The sequence below is a fragment of the Hydra vulgaris genome, chromosome 01 (genome assembly GCF_038396675.1).
Source record: "Hydra vulgaris chromosome 01, alternate assembly HydraT2T_AEP".
Taxonomy (NCBI): Eukaryota; Metazoa; Cnidaria; class Hydrozoa; order Anthoathecata; family Hydridae; genus Hydra; species Hydra vulgaris.
In genome coordinates, this window is record NC_088920.1 from 56,960,404 (window position 1) to 56,976,850 (window position 16,447).

Genomic DNA, 16,447 nt, shown 5'->3' on the forward strand with positions numbered 1-16,447 from the left:
TATTGTATTGAAAATAATTTAAGTTATATGGCATATCTAGTTTTGAAACAAAAATCTCATATATTTATACATTCACTGACAGGTTTATAATGTTTATTGCTACTAGATTCGGAATTATGCAGGGAGAAAATTTTATACTAGTTGAATGCAAATGGTGAGTTACAGAAAAGCTAAAGTTCATTACAAAAAGTTATACATCCATGTATAATAATCTGACAATATAAATAATAATGTAATAAAGTAATAATGCAATGTTTCTAAAACATTTTTCTATGGATTCCTAATGCAATTGTTCTTAAACTTATACAATAATTGGAGATATATAAATGATATAGTTATTTTTTCTTAGACTTGTCTAAAAAATGAAACTGCAATATAAAATATAAATATAATTTGATTTGGTTTTTCAATTAATGATTTTGATATTGATTTATTATTGATATTGATTAGTCAGTTCAGGCATATGATCATGGTTACCCTGCTACTGGTAACATGTAGTCTGGTACAACCTGTTCCATGCCCTGCTGCTTAGTAGAATTTGCTTTCAAAGCAAAAAGTAGAAGAATGGTACTCATGTCTATATTGATATCTAATTTTGTCTCTTTTATAGTTGAAGATATCTTAGTTAATGTGTTAGCTCACTCATATCTTACTATACAGTCCCTGATCAAATTATTAGCCCCCTTTATAAATTTTGTAGAATTTCGACTATTTAATGGTTTAGGGGCCGTTAAAATTGGTTTGCAATTTCTTTATTTGCTGAACCATGTTTTTTTAAATTCATATATTAACTCTATTAGGCTATTAGCAATATAAAATTAATTTCAGGGTGCGAACATTTTAGAGGGCAACTGTTTAATTCATGACATTTGTGTTTTGTCCGTCGTGCTGTTTTACTATTTTTCTTTAAGTGCAGTATTTTTTTTTTTGTTTTTAATTATTGTGATTTAACTACATTAGATTTATATTATAATAAACTTTAAACCATTTTGAATCAATATTTACACATTTTGTATAGTTTGCTTTAATATTTTTTAAACAATATTTTTCGATTTTAAAATAATTTTTTAGTAAAAAAATTGTTTAAAAGTTCTAAATAAAAAAAGGGGGAAAAAAACACACATCAGTTCTGAAAAAAAGCAATTAATCAATATCTTCTGAAAGATTTTACTCGATAAGTGAAATATCAAGAAAATGTGAGATATCAAGACGCACTGTCAAAGATAAATTGAATAACGGCCTCCCTTTAAATATTCAGAGGCTAGACAAATGTAGTTGAAAAAAGAAAATAACACCAAGGAATGAGAAAAAGCTAGTGAAAATAGTGAAAGAAAATAGATTTGCTACATACTCAGCAATTACTAGCAAGTTAAATGAGGTAGAACTAAATTTAGCAACAATCACTGTTTGACAAAGTTTTCACAGATTGGGGGTTAGAAGTAGAAAGCCATCACCAAGGTCAAAATTAACCAATTCTCAGAGAAAAAAGTGCCTGGATTGGGCAAAGAAGTACAGTAGTTTCACTGATAATGACTGGAAATCAGCAAGTCATTATAATACAAAAATAATTTTTTTCCTAATGCTCCAGTGTTGGTATTTAGTAATTGTTTTTATTATGTTTTCTCCAGGTATACTTCAGTGTTGAGTCGACTATAGAAATTATAACTCAAAAGGTTTAATATGTAAAAAAAGGCTGCCAATGAAAAATTACATGAAGATTGTATAATCCAGACAATTAAACACCCTCCTAAAGTCATATTTTAGTTGTTTATTAGTGGAAAAGGCCTTGATCAACTGTACATTGTGGATGGAATATTGAAAATAGGACCAATACAAAAAGGTCATTAAAACCCGTCTTTTACCTCAATTAAAAAAGTGGTTTCCAAATAAGCAGAAGAAAATTTTTATTCAAGATGTAGCACCATGCCACACAAGATGGAGCACCATGCCCATAAGATGGAGCACCATGCCACACAAGATGGAGCACCATGCCACACAGCAAAATCCATTAAAAATTATTGGCATCTTGAAGAATTCCACTTTTGAATTGGCCAGGGAACTCCCCAGATCTAAACTCTATAAAAATTGTATAGGAGCTAATAAAAAGAAATTTCGCTAGAAAAGGTTACAAATAGGACCCAATTGATTGAATTATTTGGCAATGGAACCATAATGCACATATGAAAGAAACGGTTTTAAGTTGCATTTGTAGCATGCCGAATCATTATTGTGCAGTTATAAAAAATAAGGGAGGATCAACAAAATATTAATAATTCATGTTAATAAACATATTCTTATTGTTATTTAGTGTATTTTATGTTAGAAAACAGTCTTACTTTGTTTATATAAAGTTTTTATTTGCATTTTTATAAAAACATAAGTTTTACCTCTAAGAAGATAAAAAATACAAAACATATAACCATGGGCTAATATTTTGATCATGGACTGTATATGTATATTTGTGTTCTGTCTGAACCTCTAGGATGGTTGTTATCCTTCTATAAGTTCCTATATCTATGTTTGAATTCTGTCAGAACCTCTGATGTGGTGCTCATTCATCTGCAAGTTACGAAATGTATGTTAGTGTTCTACTTGAATCTCTAATATAGTTTTAGCTCAGTTACCAATTACCAAAATATTGACTACAGCTGTATAACATACACTCTCCTTAATTTCCAGTATTTCTTTAAATGTAATGTTCTTCCTAATGCATTTCCAAAATATCCATTCAATGTTTTGAAGTACTGCTTACAGAAATAACTTCCTTCAACTTCTCCAGGTAAAGTGAAATTCAGAATCATCATGATCACCATGCTACTGGTAACCCAGTACTATTTGCCTTGTTTCTTGCTGCCTTGTAGGATTTGTTTTTCTAGGCAAAGGCTAGAAAAAATTAACTCTGACTAAAAATTTTCCTGTATTGAGGCTCTTGGTTTAGTAAAGGTTAGAAATGGTTTCTCAATAAAAATTCTCATTTTGAGCAGGTGTTAACTGCACCCTGCTACTGTCTTATGAAAGGCCTTCTGGGGGGTTGTTGACAAATTATGTTATGCGATTGAAGGGGAGGGGAATAGTTAGTAATTTTGTGATGATTTGTTACAGTGGGAAGGAAGTATTCAGTTTTGTGACAAAAAAAAAATTCTTTAAGTTTTAAATCTAAAAAATCCTTTATATTAATTAAAAGAGTGATACAACATAAACTCTCAGTTGATGTACACTCAATTGCAACTGATACAAATTTTAGGATGGGGTCAGTAAAATGTAACAATACGAGGGGGGGGGGGGAAGTAGTTTCCAGAATAGTCAAAAATTGCATGACATAATTTATGGACAACTCCTAGGCAAAGACTTTAAGGTAAGTAGAATAATTCTGTTGACCACCCTTGCACCCCTTCTTAATCTATTAAGCTGGTGTAGATGTACCCTTGATATATTGTTTTATGCCATTCAGGATAATGAATGTTTGATCTTCTTGACTCTACTCAGATTTCGGCTTGTGCCTTTTTGATAGTGGCATTGCAACTCTTTCTGTTATCTCCTAATGAGGGTACAGCTCTAAAACTCAGATTAATGGTTTTGAGAACAGTTAGTAGTAAGGTCTCTGGTAGTAAACTCTGTGGTAGAGACTGATTCAATCAGCTCAAATTCAAACAGCTGTAAAATATCAGAGAGTTATCAGTACCATGTTGGTTGCGCCATGTTGCACATGATGGTGTTTTTGTTAGTGCTTTTGGTGTGTCAAGGCCACATAAGGAGCCCTAAGTTATGACGGATTAATTTGTGGGACTGAGGCAACAGCATAGCTTATTGCATGAGATGCCATATTCTATCTATGAATGAATCAAGTTTTCTTTAACATACTATAACTATGACCAATGTCATAGTCATCTATGATCAATGTCATAAATATATAACTATGACCAATGTAACCAAAAATATTAAACATAAAAAGACATCACAATCACCTAACTGTTTCAATACATCTTTGACAAATATTCATGATCTCCATATAAACTTTTCATCAGTTGAATCTTACCTCTTTGCAAAACTAACCAGACTTGTTTTTTAAATTAGGTTCGAATCCTCTGATCATTCATTTATGTGCTTTTGCTTAGCACCTTTTCACTCAATCACCTTTCTCTTTGTTCTTTATCACCCTCCTTTTCAAGACTGTACTCTTTTAGATATAAATCCTGATCAAATTGTCCAAGCCCTTTCTCTTTATCACTCTGCCAATATTGTTGTTTTTGGGGACTTAATTGCTCATCAGACTGAATGCTCTAACACGACTGACCCTGCTGGCATTAAAGCTCATAATTTCTGTATCCAACTGTAAACTGACTGAGATACTTTTCATGATTGTCTTCATGATGATCCTTGAGCTGATAACTTTTGTCTCTCAGCTTTTAAATGCACCTTGGGATTTGCTGTGGTTTCAGAGTTTTAACTCAATAAAACTCTGTTATTTACTGCAAACAACTACTGCAATACTTTTCAACACTCTTCATTTATCCAAAAATATTGTGTATGTTTGGATAAATGAAGAGTGTGAAATTATCGGAGGGTTTAAAAGGATAAACAGTTTTATTATTGCAAAGCTTTTTAGAGTATTTTGTAGCAGGTTTTAGTAAATGTTTGGAACTTTGAAAATAAGTTAATGGTAAATTTATAAATTGTGTTTTGAGCAATATATCAAAACCTTTTTTTCTATTTTTATAGATCAATATTTCTGATGCTATTCAGTCTAATTTACATTCAATTCAATCACAAACAGCATTACAACAACAGCAGCAGCAAATTTCTTATCAACAACAACAACAACAACAGCAGATGATAAATGCACAAATAAAGTTGCAAGGTTTTTTTTTCATGATTACTATTACTATTTTTGCTATTATATTTATATACATATTACAAATTATTATATAATATTATAAACTTATTAAAACACATGTATTTCACACAAAATATGGAACAATTACAAACTTTTTTATGTCAAACTTCATAAAAAACTCCTAATATTTACTATGTCCTCTTTTTGCCTCAATCCCAGCCAATATTCGCCAGGGAATAGATTCATACAAGTTAGTTATAAAATCCTGAGGTATGTTGTGCCATTCTCTTTGAAGTACTTCAAAACATTCTTCAGCATTTCGGGGAGCATGTTCGACTTTCTTTCTGCCCAGGTAATCCCAAATATGCTTAATTATATTTAAAACTGGACTCTAGGGAGGCTAGGTCATCAACTCCAGTACTCCTTCCTCTGCCATTTCATTTAAATAATTTTTTGCCACTCGGGAATAATGTTTTGGGTCATTGTCCTGCTGCAGAATAAAATTATGAACTATTAGTCTCATTCCGGATGATACAGCATAATGCCTTAGGATATCTACATAACGTTCCTCGGTGAGTCGCCCCTCTATTTTGATCAAATCACCTACTCCAAATGAAGATAAACAGCCCCAAACTTGTAAAGAGCCTCCTCTGTGTTTAATAGTAGGGTTTAAACACTTGGGCTGATAGGCTTCTTCAATTCTTTTTCAAACATATTGACGTCCTTTCGTTCAAAAAATTTCGGATTTGGACTCATCGGTGTACAGAACCCAAATAAACATTTCCTGGGCCCAATCTTTGTGTTGTTTTGCATATTCAAGTCGTTTTTCTTTATTGCCACACCGAAATAATGGTTTTCAAATTGCAATTCACCCTCTTAATCCCGATTTATGTAGGTGCCGTTGAATAAAAGAAGAGCTGACATTTTTCGCAGTTGCTGTGTTAATGTCTTTGGCCAGCTCGGTTGATGCTTTTTTTTTTATTTCTTAAAGATAGGTTTTTAAATATTTATTGTCATCTTTTGTTAGCTTTGGAGGTCTGCCACTTTTCTTTCTATCTTCAAGGGAGCCAGTTTCTCTGATTTCTGTAACAGCATTCTTCGAATATCCTGTTTTGGATGTAGTTGTTATGACACATTGTTTTAATAAATAAACAAACAAATCCCTCATGTTTCCTCATCAATTTTGTTTATTTATTCAAAATAATATATTCTTTCAACTTTTCTTAAATATTATTAAACTTAAGTACGCTTTAAAAAAATTACATAGGAAAAAAAGTTGTAAGTCTAATTATACAAGTGGTCTAAAAGTCTAATTATACAAGTGGTCTAAAATTTATTCACAGTACTGTATGTGTGTGTATATATATATATATATATATATATATATATATATATATATATATATATATATATATATATATATATATATATATATATATATATATATATATATATATATATATATATATATATATATATGAAGGGCTTATTGTGAAACAATGACAAGCCACAAATATTTGAGAAAAATGACTTTTAAATTTTATTTAAATCTATAAAATCAGTGCTTACAGTAAGATGATTTTATAATTATAGCTCCAATTTTAAGAATTATGTCTTAATATTTTTTATTGCGTATACTATTTATGATTAAAAAAATGATAATAACTCATTTTTGAAAAAAGTGTGGCTTGTCAAGAAAAAGAAGAAAAAAACAAAGAATAATGAATGAAAAGATTGCTACCCCATGCTAAACCCTCAGTCGATGTAGCAGCACTCCTCTGCAAGTCAGGCTATTTGTCAGTTGATGTATGTACTGAAGCCCTCGGCAGCAGGCTATTTCAGTATTCACACTACTTACCTAAATCAGCAGTATAAGATATTTATATATATATATATATATATATATATATATATATATATATATATATATATATATATATATATATATATATATATATATAAAGAGAGAGAGAGAGAGAGAGAGATGACTTGCAAATGTTTACATTCTTGTTTTCAAAAAAGCATGCGCGTGTATACTTGTAGGCAGAAAAAACAAATAATTGGAAATTTTCCAGCAAAAAACATAGAGTTTGTATGTTTTATCAGGAGATTTATTCACTTATTGATTTTTTAGCAAGAAATAAATTATTTTAACCAGTTGTTGTGTCATTAATTACTCAAAAAGATGTGAAAACTAATGTGTATTTAAAATTTATTAGGTTTTTATTGAAAAATTAGCTTTTAAATGAAATAGACGTAGAGACTGTATTAAAGCTAATTCATGATGTTGAGACTGGATTAAAGCAATCCATAACATTTCTTAACATAGAAGTTGCTCCAATTTTCCAGTTCAATCTAAAAAAGAAAAGTATGTTAAAGTATATAAACAAGAATCCTTATCAATGCTATCATCTATGATAAAGAACTTGATAACTATACTGAGAAAATAAATTATGACACTAAACCACCTAATAATAAGTCTACTATGTCTAAGTATTTTCAACACTATATTTATAAAGGTAGTTTATAAACTTTTTACTTTCAATTAATGCAGTACTTAACTGAAATATTGAACTTGAAAAATAAGCTTTACTTGAACAAATAAACATATTTCACACCCAAATCTAAGATGAACAAAAGAATTTTTATTCATACTTTTCTTAATTGGTAATGTAGCTCTTTAAAAAAGTTAAAACTGTCTTCACTTGATGTTGGAGGACCATTTTTATTTTGGGCTTATAAAGCGCAATATAATAAATTTTTTTTAGCTTCACGACAGCAAACTTGGTTTAGTTATAAACATATCAATACCATTAAATGTCTAAAAAACCAGCATCTGTAATAAAAATGCTATTGAGGCAACATCAAAATTCATAACTTTTACAAAAGACTACAATTATCTGGAAACAAAATCAAGACAGCTTTTTAGTGTTTCTACACATAATGTTCATAAATAGAGGAATTTGATGTATAAAATGATTCCCGTTAATTATATGACTGTGAGGATCACTTAATTTGTTAGATAATACCATGTTGAATATGAATGCCTTTGATCATTTTAATATGAGTGTAGTTGATTTATGAAAATTTATATAATCAGGGTAGCCAGCAAATTTTCATTTTCATTTCCATGACTTTTCCCTAGAACTTTAACATACAGAGCAACAAAAAATTTCACACAGCCCTTTACTTTCACCCAAAAACATAAACTTCAAAAGTGCTCTCATTGACTTTTAAATAATGATGTTATTATGAGATTTATCTTATTTTAATTGTCAATTCAAATAATAACTTATAGTTTGCAACTAAATCAATCAAAATTCTTTTGAGTTTTACATAATTTATTTAATTTTCTGACTTTAGCAGGATGTCCAAATTGCTAGCCACCCTGATTATTTATAAATAATAAAAGTAAATTTATAGAAAAGCAATATATCATTATTTACAGAATAAAAGTCTAAATATATTTTAAAGGAGGGTATTAGTTTTAATTTGCCTATTGTCTGGTTTAAAAATCTTTTCATTGTCTTTTTGTACAGTACTGAGCTCATTTTGTTCTAACACAATTGTAAAGTTTTTAAAATTACCTAATTCTTTTACAATGCTATAATTTTTCTAAAACTAGGTCTTTATCATTTGCTGCAAACTTTCCTACCATTTTCTGTTGATTTGTTACTACTTCTTGTTAAAATTGTCTATATAAGGTGTCTCTAATCACTGTACCTTGACTAAATTACTACTACTTAAAAATATTCAATTATGATGTTTTTATTTATTAAATTTCAAAAAGAAAATTTAAAAGCAATATGAATTGAAAAAGCTTATAAGAATTTTTGTTGTTGTTGTTTAAAAAGATAAATCTAAATATAAAATTTGCAGAAGAACATAAAATATATACATAAAATAAATAGCAGTCAAAGTTTATAAAAAAACTTTTATTTTTACGATATAAAAAATTATTATTAAACTAATTATTTATGTAATTAGTTACATTTTTTATGTAACTAATTGTTTCAATCATTTTTCAAAAAGAAGACCAAATATTATTTAAGAATGTATAAGAAATGAAAAATACACTTATAAATTGTATTTATATTATGAGCTTATGACTGTATACTGGTAAAGTTTTAATGTTTTCTGCCTACAAGTATGCGCGCGCGTGTTGTTTTCAAAAAGATGTGACGTTGCACGGAAAGTCATCTCTCTCTCTCTCATTATATATATATATATATATATATATATATATATATATATATATATATATTTTTTTTTTTTTTTTTACTTTTTTAAAGTTCAAAATTTACAAAACCAGTATCCTCAGACCAATCAGCAGACGCTCAGAATGCTTTTAGAAAACAGTTACGAAAATCAACACCACGTGGTAACTTGTGAGAGCCAATCAAGTATTGTTATAATGTTTTAGTTTGTTCTTTTTTTATATTTTTTGTATGCTTTTATTTAAACTTACAAAATTATTCTAAGGTCAAAATTATTTTTAGGAGAGAGTCTTTTACAAGCAACAATAATTTCTCAAAATCAGCAATTAGTTCAACAACAGTCCATTCAACAGCAGTCAATTCAACAACAGGCGATTCAACAACAATCGATGCAGCAACAATCAATTCAACAACAACCAATGCAACACCAATCAGTTTCCCAACCAATCCAGCAACAACCGATTCAACAGCAACGGTCATTACCTCAGCAAAATCTAATGTACCGTCAATTGTTTAGTACGTTGTTTATATATATATATATATATATATATATATATATATATATATATATATATATATATATATATATATATTTATATATATATATATATATATATATATATATATATATATATATATATATATATATATATATATATATATATATATATATATATATATATTTGTTTATTTATTTACTTCTTTATTTGAAACGCGTGTAAAAGTCTTTGTTACAAGCGAAGTTATTCTCTTAAAAAGTTTTAAATATAATATACGGTCTTAAAAAGTTTTAAATATAATATACGGTTTACATATTTTTATAGGATTTTTATTCAATGAAAACATTAGTTTAGAAAAAGTTTATTTTTCTCATTTTTTAGATTTGCAAAGGCAACAGGCTGAAAGCGGTTTTCAATCAGGCGTACAAAGGCAGCAGGTTGACAATGGTTATCTTTCAGGGATACAAAGACCACAAACTGAAAATAGTTTCCAAACTGGCGCCCAAAGACAGCAAATAGCGGACGTAACTTTGTATCAGCGCCAATTATCGACACCTGTAAGCGACTACCAGGCTCAGGTTTTGATGCAATATCAACAAGGTCAAGCTCAACCTAGTCATAATCTTTCCATGCAACCAAACCAAAGACCCTAACATGTTATTTTACTTCTTAGCATCCTAAAAACTATTCCTAATAAACAAGAAATGGCAAGGAGCACCACACAAAAATAGAATTTAACGAATGTGCATGAGTTTTACTAATAAATCGTCTTGTTTATTCAGTCGTTTTCATGAACCTTAAAACTTTTTGTTGCTTTAGTGCTTGTCTTAGAAAAAATAATTAAATTGTATAATGTATGATTTTATAAAAGAATTACTTTATTTGCGTTTACTTATTTAATATATTAAAATATTTTTTACGAAAACGCCAAATCCATTTTATGCACGTACTCATAATGGACATAATCGTAAGTCCGATATAAAAGTTTTATGCGGTCTGAATCCGATATAAATTTTTTAGTGGACTAAGATGTGTGATGCGAAGCAGTCTTTGTATTCCCGCTCGATCAAAAATAATGTTTTGAATTTTAATGATTGAATTCAATGCATTTTTTAAGTTTCCAATAAAATTCTTGAAACTTAAATATACTTTTTTATAAATGAATTTTTTATAAATGTTAAACCTTATTTTAATAAGGTGTAATTATCCAAAATAGAAAGTGAAAGCTAAATTTAATTTCGTTAGTAGATTTATTAATTTTTTATAAACATATATACATTTATTTCCAGTTGTGTAAATCTTTAAGTTTTTTTGGATACGTGTCTTTATTTCAATGGCTTGTTGAAACAATTCTAAATAAAAAAATAATTTTAAATGATAAACTTCGTCACCGTTATCTTTACTGTCGTTGTCGCTATCTTACATTTATTTTTAAATTAATTTAAATAAAATATAAATGTGGAAATTCTGTTCGTATTAAGAGTATTGTGAAAAAACAAAAAGCTCACTAGAGGCTACCAAATGTGTGTGTAAATATATATATATATTATATATATATATATATATATATATATATATATATATATATATATATATACACACGTGTATATATATATATATATATATATATATATACACACGTGTATATATATATATATATATATATATATATATATATATATATATATATATATAAATATATATATATATAAAGTATATATATACGTATGTATATATATATATTTATATATATATATGTATATATATACATACATACACACACATGCATATATATATTTTTAATTTTTGTTTTATGTGCCTCAAGAAGACCTAGCGGTCTTGTCGCAGAGCAACTAGGAAGTTCACGCCTCCTTTCTTACCAATGGCGCAAAATATACCCAGAGCTTGCGTCAAATCCTGGATATCTTGCTTCTAAAGCTAGTGCTCTTACCACTGCGCCACGGCCGCTCTAAATATATATGTTGTTAGAAACGTGTGCGGCCGTGGCGCAGTGGTTAGAGCGCTTGCTTTATAAGCAGGAGATCCAGGTTCGAAACGAGCTCTGGACAAATTTTCGCGTCACGGTAAGGAAGAAGGCGTAGACTTCCTTGTTAAATGCACTTCCGCGGTGCTCTGTGACAAGACCGTTAGGGCTTCTTGGAGCACCTGAAAAAATAAAAAACATGTTATATACATATATGTTGTTAGATATTCAAACAAAGGTTTCTACCGTGGTTTAGAAAAAGAATTGCTGTATAAGTATTACTTATGTTTTTCAAATGAGGATTATTTATTTGTAAAATCTTTATTTAAGCTAAGCATACCTCTTTAGGTTTTATTTCAAAAGAAGCAGTTAATGGTTTCATATTTGAATCTGTCCAAGGTTGTTGGTCTGGATCTAATGGATAAGGATAAGCAACGAAATTAATAACTAATTTCTGTCCAGTCTTCGGGTTCGCGCTCCAACTTTGCTTTTCGATTGTGATAATGTTACCTTTTACAAAATATTTTACAAAGTTATACTACACATGTTATTTATTTGGTTAAAACATGCACAAAAAATGTAATAAACATAAAACAAAAAAGAATTTACATACTTGCTGGGTTAACATAAACAAGAACCCCATCATTCCAAACGCTTTTTTCTACCGGTGCACTACCATCAGATTTAAACAACAATGGGCGTCCGTATTGCAATGTAAGTTGCCAGCATTGTTCCGTAGGTACGTCTTTTTTTAACATCACTGTTATTTGGAACATTCCCCCGCTTCTTCCTTGACCCCAAAGAATTGTTGTTTGGTTGATAGGTTTTCTATATTTTATCATATTTATTATATATTTATATATATATATATATATATATATATATATATATATATATATATGTATATATATATATATATATATATATATATATATATATATATATATATATGTATATATATATGTTTATATATATATATATATATATGTATATATATATGTATACATATATATATATACATATATATATATATACATATATATATATATACATATATATATATATACATATATATATATATATATATATATATATATATATATATATATATATATATATATATATATATATATATATATATATATATATATATATATATATATATATATATATACATACATATATATGTATTTAAAATAGTTAGGTAATGTAAAAACTCTTACACAAAATAATCAAAACTTCCGCTGTCGTTTAAGGATAAGGTTGGACATGGTTCACAAAATACTCCACCACAATCAATTCCTTCTTCATCGCGGTTCTGTCTTTTATCATTGCAGGAGCTTAATGGATATGGAGTGACGGTTTTTTTGTTACAATTAGGTTGTTTTGGACTTACTCCTGGTGTCTAGAATAGGTATGGCATCAGTATAAACAGATTTAATAAAAAGTATATATATATATATATATATATATATATATATATATATATATATATATATATATATATATATATATATATATATATATATATATATATATTGTGATAAAAAGGTTGAGAGTACTTACTAAAATATATTTCATTGATGGATTGTTTGTTTCACAGCTTGTATCAACCGAATTTATGCAACTTATTCTTGGGTCACATTCAACATTTATAGGAACTTTATATATATCATCGTCGATTCCGCCTATCGAACCGTTTAAATGGTAACAAAATTCTCCACGCGTTGAACCTTTTATGTTGAAAACAAAAAGAGTATTAAGACAAAATTGTTAAGTATTTTTCAACTATAAAATCTTATTTGTCGTGAATTAAAAATAAATAAATAAAATAACTAATTTTAAACTGAACCATATAGTCATAAAAATTAATTTATAAATAATAATTTAATAACTGTTTGATGAAATTAATAATTAGATGAAAAATTGGTTTATTTTATTTCACACAAGTTAGTTAGTTAGCTTTTCACAAGTTGGAAATTATTTGCGCTCACAATAATATCTAACAACTTTACACAATATCTGTTATGTTAAATAATCTGTTGCTTCGGAATAACTTAAGAATACCTTACTTAACGCTAATATCTCTCATTACCTTAATAATAAATTATTTTGAAACAATGGAATTGTACGAAAAAAAGTGCAAAACCGCGTAACTAGCTTTAAATAATATCGCGTATTTACACTACAGATTTTTTACTGGAGTAGGGTAAAACTTTATACTTTTTTTATTTCAACAGATTTAAGGTTCATTTAAGTATAAAGAGTATTATTTATGTTTTTTGTAATCATAACAATAGATATTTGGTGTTAAAATTATTAATATCCAATTATAGTAGCCAATGCTAGTTACGCGGATTCGCACTATCCCCGACGATATAGAAAACATAAATAACGATAAATGGGTTCTCATTAGTTTTTAATTCAAAAGTGAAAATGAAAGTGAAGTAAAAAAAAAAGAAATTATAAAAAAATATTTTTTCAAATATTACTGAATATTATGCTATTAAAGTAGATAATTGTTATTACAGCTTTATTCATATTATTTGCTCATAAAACTAAACCATAATGAAAGTTTAATTTTCTTAAAGTAAAAAGTATTGCTATGAATTGAGTTCCTTTTTTTTTTAATTTTTTTTGCCATTTAAATATATACGTTGCCTAAGTTACTAACAATATATGTACAAATAGCATGGGCAAGAAGAAGCCATAGTATTTCTTATTGAAGTATCATAAAATTTTTGATTTAAATATTTTTTACTGTGTTGAAAATTATTATTAGGGAAATTTTTATAACTTAAAAGCGCATTTACAGACACGATAGCCATATTGGTATAATTTCTTGTTAATATAAGTGTTATTGATATCTATAATTAGCATAACTTAAAAAACATTTTAAAACATTAACTAAATATGTAATAAAAAAACATTAAAATGAACCTGTTTTAAGAAAATGAGTTTCGAGAGCTGGGCCGTTTGATTTCAAACATGAATACGTTATTGGGTCTTCTTTAGAAAAACAATTAAAACTTGGGTTTCCTCCCGTGATTTTGAGTCTTGCGCAACTGTAATAAGGGGCTTCTGAATTTCCAACTAACATAGCAGCTTGTAGCACATAATCACCATCCTTTAAATTAGTTGGAATTCCAATAGTAGTATCGTACCGTTCGAAATCATTGCTTTCTGTATAAAAAGTAATAATCTATGATATGTTTAATATACAAACGTTTTAGAACGATATCTTATTCAGAGTATTTGTTTTAGTATATAAGGAAACTAGAAGCAGTATGTAGAACAGTTTGAAAATCTTTTTATTTTCTTTTTTTCATGAATTAGGAGTATATTTTGAGAACGTTTTATTATAATGATTCCTTCTCAAGTTTTTCATTTGTCTTATGGTCACGTGATCAGATTTGACACGAATTTATCGAATTTTAATAAACTTGATAAATTGATGACAGTTGATAAAATCACTTTAACAATGTATCAAAAATCAAGACAATATTTATCTAAGTAAAAAATAACAAAGCCCTGATTAAAGCCTGAGAACAAAGTTTTAATTGAAGCCTGAGAACAAAAAACTACTAGTTTATTATTCTAGGCTAAATTTATATTAATCGACAAATTTTATATTTCATCTAATATTTTTTTAGTGTTCAAAAATTAAGACAAGTAAATTTACAATCGTTATTTATTACATATATGTATATATATATAATATATTTTTAATGAGATTGTATTACCTTAGACTTATTTGTTATGTTTTATAATAAGTATAACCTTTAAAATTTCTTTGCATTAATACTTTACCTGATTGAAATTCACACCCTGGTCTTGCATTACATGGATGATAGCAGTCGCCATATTTTGATGCTTTTATATTGTTAACTCGCATATCACTGCCGTAGCAAACAAATTTCAGAACATTTTTTTGAAAGTTTTCATCAGTATGCTGACCTAACGAAACTAGAGACAAACGAACGTAACCACCAGCGTGATTGTTTGAAGGCCATCCAACCTAAACAAATGTAAAATTGTTTATCGTATGTTTAAAATGATTATGCATAAAAATATATTAAGTAAAACAAATGTATAGCTATTTATACAAATCATTGAGTATATTTTATGAAACTATGAGTATAATTACTTAAAATGCTACTTTATATGTAAATATGTCTAACCTTTAATCTATCTCCGGCCTGCAGTTGTGTAATAGGAACTAAAATTCAAAAAAAAAAAGTTTATAAATTTTAATCAAATAAACTAAGTTTTAAATGTATAGTAAATGTCATTCACATTGGAAAAGTGAGTAAAATTTTACCTAAATCAGACTGAGGATCGCCATCACAAGCTTTACTCTGTACTCCTCCTCTCCCAAGTGACATCAGAAGTGAGCTAAAAAGTTTTAAAAAACAGATGTTTATATAAGTATGTTTTTGCAATTAAATATTATCTTTCTACTTATATTATAATAAGTAATAAAATCTTACGATGGACAACTCATCCAAGAATGAGGGGCAACAACACCAAAAAAACACACAAGAATGATGCGACTTTTGTATAACATATCTATTTATATGAAAAACTTTTTAATGATTAGGCAAATAAATGCTACAACTGATATCTCTTTAAGAACATTCAACTAATAACTCTTTTGCGTAATGTAACATATAGAACCGATGTTTACTATATTTAAATACTAAAAATTTAAGTTGAAAATAAATTGTAATTAGTCAGATTTAAAATATTAGAACATAAAAAATACATAATAGTTTACCAAGGAAAATGAAAAATTAAATATGATGACTTAAAAAATGAAAGCCAAATGTTACGTTAGAGGTTTTAATAATTACAAACCAAATAAAAAGTACCTTTTGAGTTATATACTTGTAATGTTTTTTGAATTTTAGGT

At 27.8% G+C, this 16,447-nt stretch overlaps 2 protein-coding genes across 3 annotated transcripts in view; one reads left to right on the forward strand and one right to left on the reverse strand.

The window, feature by feature from the left end:
- LOC101240432 (mediator of RNA polymerase II transcription subunit 12-like protein) overlaps positions 1-10,432 on the forward strand; it is a 118,031-nt gene extending 107,599 nt beyond the window's left edge. For both annotated transcript variants that reach the window (XM_065788741.1, XM_065788742.1), the window contains exons 39-42: positions 4,720-4,858; positions 9,127-9,237; positions 9,334-9,567; positions 9,933-10,432. In XM_065788741.1, coding sequence (XP_065644813.1) covers positions 4,720-4,858; positions 9,127-9,237; positions 9,334-9,567; positions 9,933-10,204 — 756 coding nt within the window. In that variant the 3' untranslated portion in view covers positions 10,205-10,432. The remainder of the gene's footprint in view (positions 1-4,719; positions 4,859-9,126; positions 9,238-9,333; positions 9,568-9,932) is intronic.
- A 421-nt stretch (positions 10,433-10,853) lies between these two features.
- Positions 10,854-16,102, reverse strand: LOC124810020 (uncharacterized). The gene is made up of 11 exons (XM_065786903.1): positions 16,026-16,102; positions 15,857-15,930; positions 15,717-15,754; positions 15,346-15,553; positions 14,476-14,718; positions 14,349-14,402; positions 13,102-13,268; positions 12,759-12,940; positions 12,149-12,363; positions 11,876-12,045; positions 10,854-10,903 (listed from the first exon to the last, which is right to left on the reverse strand). The coding sequence occupies exons 1-11, from the start codon at positions 16,100-16,102 to the stop codon at positions 10,877-10,879; spliced, it is 1,455 nt and encodes a 484-aa protein (XP_065642975.1). The 3' UTR covers positions 10,854-10,876.
- Between the last annotated feature and the right edge of the window lie 345 nt (positions 16,103-16,447).

Excerpts from the sequence above, each read along its gene's own strand:
- LOC124810020 (XM_065786903.1), bottom strand. The coding sequence starts at position 16,102 with ATGTTATACAAAAGTCGCATCATTCTTGTGTGTTTTTTTGGTGTTGTT. Across the intron at positions 14,719-15,345 it reads AGGGTGTGAATTTCAATCAG|AAAGCAATGATTTCGAACGG; the intron begins GTAAAGTATTAA and ends CTTTTTATACAG. Across the intron at positions 14,403-14,475 it reads AACTCATTTTCTTAAAACAG|ATATCAATAACACTTATATT; the intron begins GTTCATTTTAAT and ends TGCTAATTATAG.